General features: G+C 38.5%; 1 protein-coding gene across 1 annotated transcript in view; it reads right to left on the bottom strand.

Moving 5' to 3' along the window:
* LOC145725569 (frizzled-4-like) overlaps window positions 1–7828 on the bottom strand; it is a 29393-nt gene extending 21565 nt beyond the window's left edge. The window contains exon 1 of the mRNA XM_081974368.1: window positions 7407–7828. Within this exon, the coding sequence (XP_081830494.1) occupies window positions 7407–7580 (174 nt within the window). The 5' untranslated portion in view covers window positions 7581–7828. The remainder of the gene's footprint in view (window positions 1–7406) is intronic.
* Between the last annotated feature and the right edge of the window lie 6431 nt (window positions 7829–14259).

The raw sequence follows: 14259 nt of genomic DNA, 5'->3' as shown, positions 1-14259 counted from the left end.
ATCCTATTTTTTTAATTTGTGGAATTGAACCTTTTGTTGTAAAACTTGCTTTAGTTTTTCCAAACAATCCGTATAAATGTGGTCACATAAAATGTGGGACAAGCTGTAAATGCATTGTTCTAAGAAAGTTTAATCTATCGGCACCACTGATATTCCCAAATCAATTCCTTTAAAAAAGATTGCCCTGGGCAGGCATTTGAAGGTAAAAATCCACATATTCAACAGTCGAAAATTCGCCTCCATTATAGTGGAATGGCCATGGTTAATGTTCCATGCAGTTTTTGTTGGGGCATTCTTTACAATTCGTCGTACCGGTACCGGGACAAATTTCGAATTATAGTTTTTAGGTGCGTGTTTCATCTCCGGTCCCGACTCGAGTTCGCTTCGTCAAGGCATCAAATCATGAATAACCCGTACGAGTTTTTGTATCGGAATAGTCAGTGGCGGAGCCGGCTATAAATAGTTAGAGTCATCTTGTGTGCCGGCACTTAAAAGCGATAAAAGTAAAATGAAAAAGTTGCGACTTTGGAGACCATTAAAAGGTTTTAATAAGTATAGATGGTAGAGACGGCGCGCCCAAACCTAAAAACGGCGACGTTTTGAATTACCGCGGTTTAGTTGCGGCAAACTGCAATTAACCAATTCAACGTTTATTAGTTATTTACCCAGAGTTCTACAAACGGCATAAAATTTTTAGATGATTTTTATGGCATATGGCAGATACGTAAACAAATGAAAAATCAAAGCTAGCTTTGATATACATTAAAGCGAGTATGAGCGCTTTGATGTCTGAGAATGTTTATTAGTCGAAAACAATTTGAAACCGTTTTGTTTAGAGCTGGCGTCGACGACTGGTTTCTTGGCTTTTAAGATAAAAAAATAATTATTTATGTTAGGGTATGACGCGTAGTTTTTGCCTTGATTTGAATATTACGAAAGGATGATCCTCAATTCGTCAAAACATCGACGTTAATGTTGTTTCCTAAAGTAAACCACGTCGGCGGTAAATATCTTAAAATAATAAATTCTGAATTCTTTTGAAAGTTTCGTTTCCAAAATAACACTTTGAATTTCGATATTTCAAGCTGTGGAGGAGGTCTGGTTTTAGCACTTTTTATTTTTGCACTAAAACTGTGAGAATCTAACAAACCTATCCTTCTTCTTCTTCTTATTCATATTTAAGATCTAAGATCATTCTAATCTGTTAGTTTTGCAGGTTCCTCTGGATCAGTTCCTGGGAGGTGGACTGCCAGCTGTCCTTCCATCTCTTAGGTGGTCTTCCGGGTACTCTTTTCCCTATTGGTTTCCCTTCAAGTACGATGCGTGGCAGTCTTCCCTCTTCCATTCTTCTCACGTGAGCGTACCAATATTTTTTTCTTTGTCTCCTCCATCTTACGATGTCTTGCATCCCACATTGTTCCCAATTCGGTCTATTCTTGGTTTTCCCATTTTAGTTCTTAGCGTTTTCATTTCGGCTACAGAAGCATTCTTTTCGTTTTGTTGGTTTCTTCTCTGGTTTCTATTTTGTAAGTCATGATTGGCCTGATACAAGTCTTGTAGATCCTGACCTTGCTATCCTTTCGCATGTATTCGTTCGCCCATATTATCTGCCTTAAGCAGCCCGACATGACAGTCGCTTTGTTGATCTGGCTTCTTAGGTCCTTCACTGGGTCGTGATAACTCGACAGATCCATACCCATTTATCTGAATTGTGAGACTTGCTCGATGATTTTGTTCTGAACTACCAGCTTACATCTTACGAGATGTTTAGCAAAAGTTATTCTTTTCAAGAGATGCCGGAGAAGATAGACGCTCTTGGTAAGATTCCCTGCAAGGGCCTCAACATGGTCACACCACTGTAGTTTGACATCCAAGTGGTGTGTTCAACACTTCTCTAAGGGAGAAAACTACCATCTGCGTCTTCTCTGCATTCAGCAGCAGTCTATTAGACCAGGATCAGTCCTCTGCCTTCTCCCGTGCCAACCTGGCAGCCCAACAGTGGTGTCATCGGCAAAGAGGATGTATTTAACCGCTTGGTCATTATAAGGAAGGTCATTGATATATATTAAAAACAATATAGGCCCAAGAATTGACCATTGGGGGACACTCATGTTAATCTCACTCACCAACAAAGACACCCCTGCCACCCTCACCACTTGATGCCTGCGTTCCAGGTATGACCTAATCAAATTCACTTTCGTGGTATCAAAATTGTAATATTTAAGTTTGAGAAGGAGGACACCATGATCGACACAGTCAAAGGCCTTGCTCAAATCCAAAAATAAAACAGGGTCATACTGCTTATTGTGGAAGGCAGGCTAAAATAGCAGATACAAGATCTACTATGCCCTAAACTGTACTTCTCTTTTTCTTGAAACCAAACAAGTTCTTAAATTCGCTACAGATAGACCAACAAAACATTGAGAAAGTTACCTATTTCAAATATCTTGTTTAACATCTAGACCCAGATAAAGAAATTAACTGCAGAATTGAGACCGCTCGCACGACTTTTCTGAAAATGAAAGCATTCTTCTCTAACGACAACCTAAACCTAAAATTACGGCAAAGAATGATAAAATGTTATGTATGGTCAGTGTTGTTATATGGAGCTGAGACCTGGACTCTATGTTACATAAAAGAATGCTCCGGATACCCTGCACAGCTAGGCAGACCAACTGAAGCAGTGTTAAATAGAGCAAATGCTGTTCGTGAATTATTTGACACTATACAGATCAGAAAGATAGCATACCTGGAGCATGTTTTCAGAGGAGACCGATACAGGGTGCTTCAACTTATAATGAAGGGCAAAATCGAAGGCAGCCGAGGAATTGGAAGAAAACAGATGTCATGGCTGAAGAACATCCCAGATTGGTCAGGAATACGCAGTGCCGAAGAACTATTCAGATTAGGCGAAAACTCGCCAATGTAAATTGCCAACGTTAGAGGGAACTGATATGGCGCCGAAAGAAGAAGTTCTTAAATTCTTCATAATTTTGAAATAAATAAAAAATATGGGTGACCCCAATTGTTACAAGTTAATCTTCTCGCTTCTCTAATTAGTGTAACCGTTAGATAGATGGTTTTGAAACAGCGATCGGAAACCCGATCTCTCCAATTAATTAGCAGACTCGGATTTGTATTGATTAGATCTTGATCTACAATGCTTTTCGTTCAAACACGCCTAGCAAACTAAGAAGAATCTAGCAGATTAATTAAGAGCCGTTTGCACTGATTTTTCTTAACAAAATCTAAGTGCCACCTTACAAAAAAGATAAGGATCACTAATCCTATTCTGGTTTGCCTTTGTTATTGTCAGTCATGTATTATTAGAACTTTTCAAAATATTGTCAGTGATTCTGTACACAGATTTTGCATTGCTTTTCTCAGAATATTAGAAGCAAGGGCACTTATTTGTAAGTCCAGTTCAACAGAAAAGAGAGAAACATTTCCTCGATTATTTTTTGTTTTTCCTGTTTTAGATCTCTGATACAAGGTGTTTGTTCAGTACGTGTTTATGTTGAAGGAAATTACCTGTAACACTGGAAGCCACCCAGCAAGTGCTGTGAAGATTGATAAAACTTAAGGATCATCATCATCATCATCATCACAGCCATTTCTTGTTCACTGCTGGAGATAAGGCTCCTCCAGGTGTTTCCACTGTTTCCTACACGTAACGTAGTCCGCCCATCTGGTGGGTGGTCTTCCTCTGCTTCTCCTGTCTTTTCTGGGTCTCCATTCCAGGATTCGTTTTGTTTCTTTTAGTTATTCTCAGCATCGATCTTTCTATTGCTCTTTGAAGTTTATTGTATTATACATTTCTTGGTTATGGTCAAAGTTTCCACACTTTCCGTTTTAGACATACAGGCAGTTTAAGGGTATTTCTCAGTTTGGTAAAAGCTGCCCAACCCAGTACTATGCGTCGAGTGACTTCGTTTGGTTGTCTCTGCAGATTTATATTTCGTGCCCGAAATTTTTATACTTGCACTCTATTTCGTTTCCTTCCTCTGTCACCAGGTTTCCGCCGGTCACCAGGTTTGTCACAAAGTGTGTTTGTGGTAATTCATATACAGTCCTACTCTACTAAAAGGATGATAACTCGGTGGGATACGTATATGTTTCACCATGAGTATGTCAGTTAATTTTTGAACCTCCTTTCATATAGATGGAGTTACATGCTTGATAAAGTCAAAAAGCAGAAACATGTGTCGCCGGGATATCATCCTTTTTTCTTTCTGCTTTACCTTTTTGAGGAATTACCCCTTTCCTGTCAAAAGTTGGAAGTTTTTGCCAACTTGATATTCTTTTTTGTTTTCTGTCTTTGTCTCGCGCATGCATTTATCTATGTTTCTCTGCCGGTTACACGGTTTTCCTATGGTCGGTTTTGGATTTACCACACCTGTATGTGAACGAGTAGGCTTATTGGTCTTTAGATATATCGCCTTCCTTGTTAATAAGTATGGTAACGGCATTATTCCATCTCTTGGAGACCGTGCCTTCTTCGAAACATAAGTTTAATGTAATAAATAGAGAGAGAAAAGAGTAAAGAAAATTGTCTATTATCAACTTGTAAATATTAATGTTTTTCTGATTCGTGCTTTGTGCTGAGTTCTGTCAAAAACTAGACTATAAAACATTTCCAAAGAGAATATCCTGTCTATTTGATTAAAATAGACAGCTGAGCATTGTTCTAAGCAGCAAGAAAGTTGTTGTCTTTGGAGTTGACCAAAAAACGACCTGCTGAGTGTAAGGCAAATGGTGATACCGTAGGGCTTAAATAGGGATCAGAGTTGCAGGTAAATGGGGCCTAAATAGGGGATGGTGAAATACTTTTTCTTCTTCACAGCCTCATTCAATGTCAGATTTTTGTTAACAGATCATAGTAAATTTATTATTTTCTTAAACGGATTTATGATGAAATCATTATTGTTTTGGTCCAAGTAAGTTTTTTATTAAAGTTTGGTTCACATATGTGTGGTATGTCGAAAAATGTATGAAAAAAGTACTTTAGTGAGTTTGTTTTTTTTAGAGACAACGGTGACTTGAAGAAAAAGGAATAATACAATCTGTGCTGATAGGTTTGTGGTATATAGAAAACTTGATTTTGTTTTTCCTTTGAAATCAAGATATCGAGAAAAGGAAGTGTTTCAACAGTCCAACTCCATGGTAAAACTGATGGAGTGGTGTAGATTGTTCAGAAAATAGAAATAACCATGGAGTTTCCCTGAACTACCATTGAAAATACAGAAAACGTTATCGACATATCTTCTATAGAAACAAATTCGGAAAAAGAAATACGTATGTTTGACATAAACATCTCTGCCAAAAGGGGGGAAAGTCCCGTACTAAAGTCCAGGCTAAACCATCAGTCTGCGTGTAGAATTTATTTTTTTGATCATTATTTTGGAACTAACTAATCACCTAACTAAACACCTAATCAAGAACCAATCAGTTGGCCCGCAAGGTCACCTGACTTGATACCATTGGACTATTTTTAATATCCTTACAATTAGCATGCTTGTACCGTGCAATTGAAACAGTTGAAAAATTGATATTTAAAATTTAGACAGTGGTAAATGGTAAGGATTACGTCACGTGACTTTGATAATTAAATTTTTGAGCTTGCAACACTGTAAAGGCGAGTTGATATTGTCAAAAACAGTCACGTGATCTTCAAAACGCAGTTTAAACTTTGGAAAATTGATAAATTAAATTTAGACAGTTGTAATTACTTAAATTGCAAAATACACGTCACGTGACTTGCATAATTTAATTTCTGAGCTTGCAACACTGTAGAGTTGATATTGTCAAAAACAGTCACGTAATCTTCAAAACGCAAACTGGAAAATTGATAAATTAAATTTAGACAGTTGTAATTACTTAAATTGCAAAATACACGTCACGTGACTTGGATAATTTAATTTCTGAGCTTGCATCACTGTAAAGGCCAGTTGACATTGTCAAAAACAGTCACGTGACCTGTTACAAACAATTAGCATGCTTGTACCGTGCAATTGAAACAGTTGAAAAATTGATATTTTAAATTTAGACAGTGGTAAATGGTAAGAATTACGTCACGTGACTTTGATAATTCAATTTTTGAGCTTGCAACACTGTAAAGGCGAGTTGATATTGTCAAAAACAGTCACGTGATCTTCAAAACGCAGTTTCAAAACTTTGGAAAATTGATAAAATTAAATTTAGACAGTTGTAATTACTTAAATTGCAAAATACACGTCACGTGACTTGGATAATCTAATTTCTGAGCTTGCATCACTGTAAAGGCCAGTTGACGTTGTCAAAAACAGTCACGTGACCTTTTACAAACAATTAGCATGCTTGTACCGTGCAACTGAAACAGTTGAAAAATTGATATTTTAGATTTAGATTAGACAGTTGTAAATGGTAAGAATTACGTCACGTGACTTTGATAATTCAATTTTTGAGCTTGCAACACTGTAAAGGCGAGTTGATATTGTCAAAAACAGTCACGTGACCTTCAAAACGCAGTTTAAACTTTGGAAAATTGATAAATTAATTTTAGACAGTTGTAAAAACTTAAATTAAAAAATACATGTCACGTGACATTGATAATGCAATTATTCTGAGCTTGCAACACAAAGTCCACTTGACACCTGTCAAAAACAGTCACGTGACCTTAAAAATGTAGTTGTAATATATTATAATAATAATATATTATAATAATTTGTTATGAATGTTGTTTCAACTCAATATCATGTAACAAGAATTTTACCATAATAATTACATGTGATTACATTTTTGCTTTAAGAGGCTTTATTTCGCTCAAAATTTTAATGAAAATACCACAAAACATTTGAAATATTCAGATAATGCCTCAAAATACTTTCAAATGCCTCATAAATACCTTGAAGTTACCTCAAAATTCTTCGTAATACTGGCAAAGTGCCTCATAATACCTCGCGTGTGTACTTCAAAATACCTCAGCAACCTACCCCTCCTGTTTAGCTTAGTCCATTGCACTGACCACTATTTAGTTAAATGATAGTTTTATAAACAATTTTCTAATTAAAAAACAGTGGGATCGTTAAACCATGCCATGTCCTATTAAAGGGTCAATATAAAAACCATAAAATTAAGTGTTCCAGCAGACGGAGAAAAAAAAAAGAGTGTTTAATGGCCTCAATTAATTTACCCCAGATATAAAAGCCAATAACCAATAACGCCAATAAACTGACGGCATCAACAATAAACGAGACTGTCAGCAATAAATAATAAAAATTATATAAATTTTACGGTTGAACTAAAAGTACGTGTGTTTATGAGCCACTCTCGCGCTACAACACGATCATATAAAAAGGATCACGATAACACAGTACCATAAAGATAACACAGGCAGGTATTATAGGAGATAATAAATTCGTAATTACCCCTAGATCGGCATTTATCTGGTTGTCATGACCCATCCGATTCGGCATCATTGTGGAATTGTATCCCAAATTCTTGCACATATCAAGCGAAATAGTTTCGCATCTTTCAGTTTTGGAGATCTGAACGAACCAGCTCGTAGAAAGGACAAAAACGAAAACGCAATCGATCTTCATCTTGTTACGATTAGTTGACAGTTTCCACTCGAGTTCACTGATTTCGGCAAACAAAATTAAATATCAGCGCGACGATGCGACGGAAAATCCAATTTTCGTACATGCTTCTTTCATGAAAAATCGTAAAATCCCGAGATTTTTTCAAAAAGGATACGTCGCGTTTATCGAGGCGAACTCAAATAGGAACCAAACGACGAACGAACGAGTTTTTCAATGCGTTCTCGATACGAGCCAGGCAATAAACCGACTAACGGAGGGAAGAGAAAATAAATGAATGCCGCTCGCTCGGCCCGATACAAAACAACCGCTTACAAAAGATAAACTTTTTAGTGTACCGTGATAATTTCATGGGCGGCTCGAAACGATAAAATGGCAGCCCAACGACTTCCAGTCGAGCGGATGACACTGCCTTCATGACCCGGAGCAGGAGCGGCCATCTCCTGACCTGATACCTTCAAGAGGAGACCACAGCATTGGAGAAATGGTGCAACAAATGAAAGAACGACCTAAACGTGGAGAAAACGCAGGTCTTCAAAAAAAGACCAAAGATGAGGATAGAAGTCAACGTCAAGTTAAAAGACATGGACATCGAGTGGTGCAATGAGGCGACGTACCTTGGGGTCAAGATGGACAAGAAACTCACATGGGGAAGCCACATAGAATACGCCAGACAGAAAGCCAGAGCGACCAAAGCAAAACTGTACCAGGACATCGAAGCTGGCACTTCGGAACAAAGTGACGCTCATCAAGTCAGTTCCTCAACCGCGCCTGACCTACAAATCGCACCTGAAGAAACTCCAAGCTGTGGTAAACATTGCGCTCAGGACAGCGGTGGACGCCCCATGGTACGTCAGAAACGTGGACATTCAGCGAGATTTGAAGTTCACCACCGCAACGGAAAGGATCAAATGAAGATATTCCAAAAAGCGGAAAGCAGCGAAAATCACTGCGAGAAGCAGTAAACTATGACCCGGAGCTGGAAGCACCCCACAAACGCCCCTGATTTCAGTTATTGGATAATGGGTAATTATTAATAAATTTCTTTCTTTCTGTTTCAGATAGACGACAATTCACCTTTACCTTCCCCCCGAATGGCGACCATTTTTTTCTCAAAATCTGGGTATAACCTTTCTGCCGTTATCCCGGTGCTGACTGGGCTCTGACTGCACTCCTGGCACTTTCCCCCGCTTTGCCTACGCAAAAGGAGGAAAACCATCCCCCACTCACCAGACCCTAACTCCCCAAAAACTTTAGGATGTAAAATTGTTGTTTGTAAAAAAGTTTGCCAGGGCCACTAGAGATTGACGAGCTGACGAAGAAATGGAGGACAAGAAGAGCGCCAAAAGAGCCCCTCCGTCAGCGGGGGCATGCTTCTCCCAGGACAGAGGACGCCGATGCACCTCTGGGAACTTCCCAAAAGGGAAAGTTCCTCGACTTGTAGCGACTTCCTCTTCCAGGCCTATCCTTTTGGTCTACAGCGATGAGAGGGTGAAAAGCAGTAGTCTTGCTTGACCCATCTATCTAAGGCCGCATTCCCTGCCAGAAACTATTGGCTCATTGGAGAGTCGAAAACCACCAAAATATCTACCGAAAGAATGCACGTTTAAACATTTAAAGGCCGATTCATCATCATCATCATCATCACACAGCCAATCTTGTCCACTGCTGGACGTAGGCCTCCCTTAACATTTTCCATCTTGTGCTGCGCTTAACCAGTTACTCTCTATTCTTCTTAGATTATCTGTCTAACGAGTTGGAGGTCTTCCTCGACTTCTTGACGCCTCATGTCGGGGACGCCACTCCATCACTCTTTTTGTCCATCTCTCGTCTCTTGTTCTTGCTAAGTGACCTGCCCAAGCCCACTTCATAGAAGCTATTCTTTCGACTACGTCTACGACTTTGGTTCTTTGTCGTATTATTTTATTTGGTATTCTGTCTCTTAGGCTCACTCCCAGCATGGAACGCTCCATAGCTTTTTGGGCAACTCGGAGCTTTTCAGCAGATTTTTGTGTGAGTATTAGTGTTTCATCACCACACGTCATAACTGGGAGTATACACTGCTCAAAGACCTTTCGTTTCAGACAGACTGGGATTGGACCGACATAGTTAAGGGCACCCTAGACTAGGTTTTAATTTGACAATGAGATTGCACATGATCTGTCACAGTCAAATCACAACTTATCCTACGTGAACTTTAGGGTGCCCTTACATCCCTAATTGTTCAACGATAAGGGGTTTTTGGCTGATCAACCCAGAAATTTTATTGCGTATAATACATCATCATCATCAGTTTTGCATCACAGTTATCAAAATATGGAGTAAGATAACGAGTAAGTGTAAACGAGTTCTTTTAAATTTTGATTTCAATTAAGCAGTTTAACAAAATCACAATTTTACGGAAAGAACAAACGCACTGGTCGAGTCCATCAAACCAAAAGAACAACTTTAGCCGTAAAATTGACATTTTAAGGAAAAATACACTTACAGATTTTAATACTTTTCTAGATTCTCGGCGAAAATAAAAATTTTGAAAAATATTCCAATTTTATAAATAGTACTTTATACATTAGTTTAAAAGACATTTTGCAAATTGATAAACCGGAATATGTTCTCGATGAATAATTCTAATCGATACTCCAAAATAAACATTTGTATCTTCGTTTTGTTTCAAAATTGTATTAAAATTTTCCGAAAAAGTTAAAGCAATCCGTTTCAACCCAGCAGTTTAGATGCAGTGTTGTTTGCATTCATTATTTGTGAGGTCATAACAATTTAGTGTGAATTTTGGTATAAACATTAGATTATGACATCTAGTACAATATCCCTAATCAGGACTAACCACTGTTCAAACGATTTTCAGTACGGCCGGCACTTATATCGAAGCGGTACGACTAGATATCATTGACGGCTCAGGAGGAATGTTTCATGTAGATCAAAGCAATGCTGCCGCCACAGTGGGTTGGCATTGTGCAAAATATGCGGACAAAATACTAATTATATACTGTAACAAAAAAAATCCTTAAATGTAGTTACACACATTTTGTTTTACCACCAGTAACACCGCACATGTTTGCAGCAATAAAAAAATTATAATTAAGCGCTTTTAAGGAAGGATCTTTTAAATTGCTCAAGCACAGTGGTCCAAACTTATGATGTATGGTTGAAATAGTTCCATCGTTATGTGTGGCATCTTGTTTCAGATATTGATATACCACTTGATTGTATTGACACAAGTTCACATCTTATTTCCTTTGACTTTTTCTTAGAAGTAAATTGACTTTCTGCTAGCAAACCGAAGTAATTTTTCTTAATTTTAATAGTAATTATCAGGTTTAGACTAAAAATGTACTCTTTACCAAAATTTGGATAGAATTCACTTCTTAATATTTTGTTCAGTCAAGATCAAGATAATGACACAATTCCTACCAAATTTGTAGTGTGGCAACTTAAATAGAGCTACTTCAATAAAAAAACATACTGTTTGGTACATCCGGCCATTAAATTATTCAAAGAAGCCTTAATGGAGCAGAATATAAATTTGCTTTATGAAAAAATGTTGCCATAATTTATTGCATTGTTAAAAGTATTTCAACGGTGCCGCGTTTCCGCTTTAATATAAAAATAATAATTGCAAGCGTATCTTTTACTTTTATTACAAAATTCAATGTGTATATAACTTTTTTGCTAATACTGCTGGATTGTTAACATTATTTAGTGTCATTAAACTTCGATTACAAACAGCTCGCCTGACTCAAATTTCTCCGCCCTTATGACAAACACCAGACTGGACAGTATTTGAAATAAAAATACTGTATACAGGGTGTCTTCGAATTGGTTTCATACACTGTTAAGAGAGATAGTACGTTTAAAAATATGAAAAAATGTTCCTATAAACATAAGTCATTTTTTGAGATAGTTAGTTCAAAATAGATTTTTTTGTTTTTTTTTAAGCAAACATACTACGAATGAGATAAAAGCGAGATATCAAATTTTGTTCAGTACTTACATTCTAAAAATAAAGTTTATTTTAAGATAATTCTTTGATTATTGAAATGTTTGTTTTAATATTTGGAATGATCACATGGAAGTAACTGCCTTTGTCTTGGATTTATATGTAAATTGAAATATTAACATCGTGATCTTCCTTCCTTAACTTGTGAATATTCCTGATCCGGTGCCTTTCTCAACATTCTTCAACTTGCTCTTTCTCCAGTATCTTTGCCCTCTTCGGTTTGTAATTTCCTGATGCGGTTTTGAAATATGAAGTAAGTTTACCATACTTTGCAATATCAATACTTCTATGCACTTTTAACATAGATTTTAACATCGAATATTTTGTCCACATTGAAAAAGCAGCAAACCGTTTCTTCACATTAAAAAAATAGGATAATACCCTCTTCTGTAATTGCTCCTTCTGCTATACCTGTTCTTCCGTTTTTGAATTCCACCAATTCCTTGAACCAATTCTGTTTACAGGTGCTGTTTACTGTGACAGATGAAGAAACTAGCAAAGATAAAGAAGATTCTTGTGCCTGGGACTACGAGGTGAAGTTCCGAAAATAAAGGAACGTTGAAATCTCCGAGGAGTATAATGTTTTTTCGAAAGAGTAATGTATGTCGAGGGCAGAAAGCTGTTTCTACCTTGCTAATGGAAGTATTTGGAGGGATGTATACAATAAATCCAGCAATAAATATGTAAAATACAAAATAAACACACACAAGCACTTATTTATTTATAAACACATTTATTCCAATTTGCAAAACATTCATAATTTTCGCCAATATTCTTTGGCAGCGATTGCGGCCTCAGATAGATGGGTCAAGCAAGACTACTGCTTTTTACCCTCCCATCGATGTAGACCAAAAGGCTAGGCCTGGAAGAGGAAGTCGCTACAAGTCCAGGAACTTTCCCTTTCGGGAAGTTCCCAGAGTTGCATCGGCGTCCTCTGGTCTGGAAGAAGGATGCCCCCGCTGATGGAGAGGCTCTTCTGGCGCTCTTCTTGTCCTCCATTTCTTCTTTCTTCGTCACCTCGTCCATCTCTGGTGGTCCTGGCAAACTATAGGATGTGCAAACAGCCGGCTTTCGTCCGTCTGTTTTTACATCCTAAAGTTTTGGGGAGTTAGGGTCTGGTGAGTGGGGGGTGGCTTTCCCCCTTTTGCGTAAGCAAAGCGGGGAAAAGTGCCAGCAGTGCAACCAGAGCCCAGTTAGCACCGGCATAACTGCGGAAAGGTTCTACCCAGATTTTGAGAATATAATTTTCTTTCTGGCTTTCTGGCTTTCTGTCTGGTGTATTCTATTTGGCTTTCCCACGTGAGTTTTTGGTCCATCTTGACCCCAAGGTACGTCGCCTTGTTGCGCCACTCGATGTCCATGTCTTTTAACCTGACGTTGCCTTCTATCCTCATCTTGGGTCTTCTTTTGAAGACTATGGCCTGCGTTTTCTCCGCGTTCAGATCGATCTTCCATTTGTTGCACCATTTCTCCAATGCTGTATGTAGTCTCCTTTTGCAGGTATCGGGTCAGGAGTCGGCCGCTCCTGCTCCGGTTCATAATCGCACTGTCATCCGCGTAGAGTGCTAAGCTGGTTCGTTGAGTTCTAGGCGGATCGAAAACATAAATGATATAGAGAAATGGCGACAGTACTGCACCTTCCTGATTCCATTTTCCTATAACGTGAATAAACGCTGTCGATTTTGACTCGAAAGCGATGAGCTGAAAAAAAAGATCTAATTAGTTTTACCAGGTCGACTGAAAAGCCGTCAACCAGCATTTTGATTAGAAGTCCTCTGTGCCAAACCCTGTCGAAGGCCTTGGAGACGTCTAGCAGCACGGCTCCTGTCGCTTCCGTTGAACCCTTCCGTTATTTACTCGGTCATCCTCAGGACTTGGAGTTCCGTTGACAGTGTCCTCCGGAATCCAAATTGCACGTCGGGGATAACGTGCAGGTCCTCTTGTTGCTCCTTTAGCCTCTTGAGGATGATAACTTCTACCACTTTTCCCAAGGATGGCAGGAGGCTGATTGGCCGATAATTCTGAGGGAACAACGGGTCCTTCGGAATCAGCAGAAAAGTGCCTCAGTCGAAGTATTGCGTTAACAATATTCAACAAGGCAGCTATCCCGGGTCTGGGAAGTTTTCTGAGCGCAATGTTTCCTATCGCATCCCATCCTGGTGCCTTTCTAACGCTGAGGTGCCGCAGGATTTCCTGTAGCTCCCCTGACGTCGCGTGCCGGTTGGTTGGTCGTCCGGCAGAACATTCATAAGTTCGGAGTTAAGCCTTCTATGAACATGACCCATCGCCTCGGGGTACTAGTTCATGAAAGCAGGAAATTCTCAAAAGAAATGTCGATAGAATGTGACAGAACAGTTGATAATGGCAGGTTCCTGTAACATTCTGCATACCTTTCTAATGACAACTCTCTTTCCTCGTTTCAAGTATGCGCACTCTGAAAACCGTCATCATGTTGGTTTTTCTATCCGAGTTGTAAACCAAATCGATGTCAGGAAAAATTTGATGCTCAGAATCTCATTTTGGTGTCAGAATTTAGTTATTACAGTGATTTTATACTCCGAGGAAGTAACACTGATGATTAAACGATATCTTAAATTTTTGATGTGATCGTGAAATTTAAGGAATGAGGAAGTTTTTTACAGGCAATTTTTTACATTAAAACCACAG

This window comes from Ips typographus, linkage group LG1 (genome assembly GCF_016097725.1).
Source record: "Ips typographus isolate SLU linkage group LG1, UJ_Ityp_2.0, whole genome shotgun sequence".
Lineage (NCBI taxonomy): Eukaryota > Metazoa > Arthropoda > Insecta > Coleoptera > Curculionidae > Ips > Ips typographus.
The sequence above is the reverse complement of the archived record's forward strand: the minus strand, read 5'-3'. Positions and strand labels throughout refer to the sequence as shown.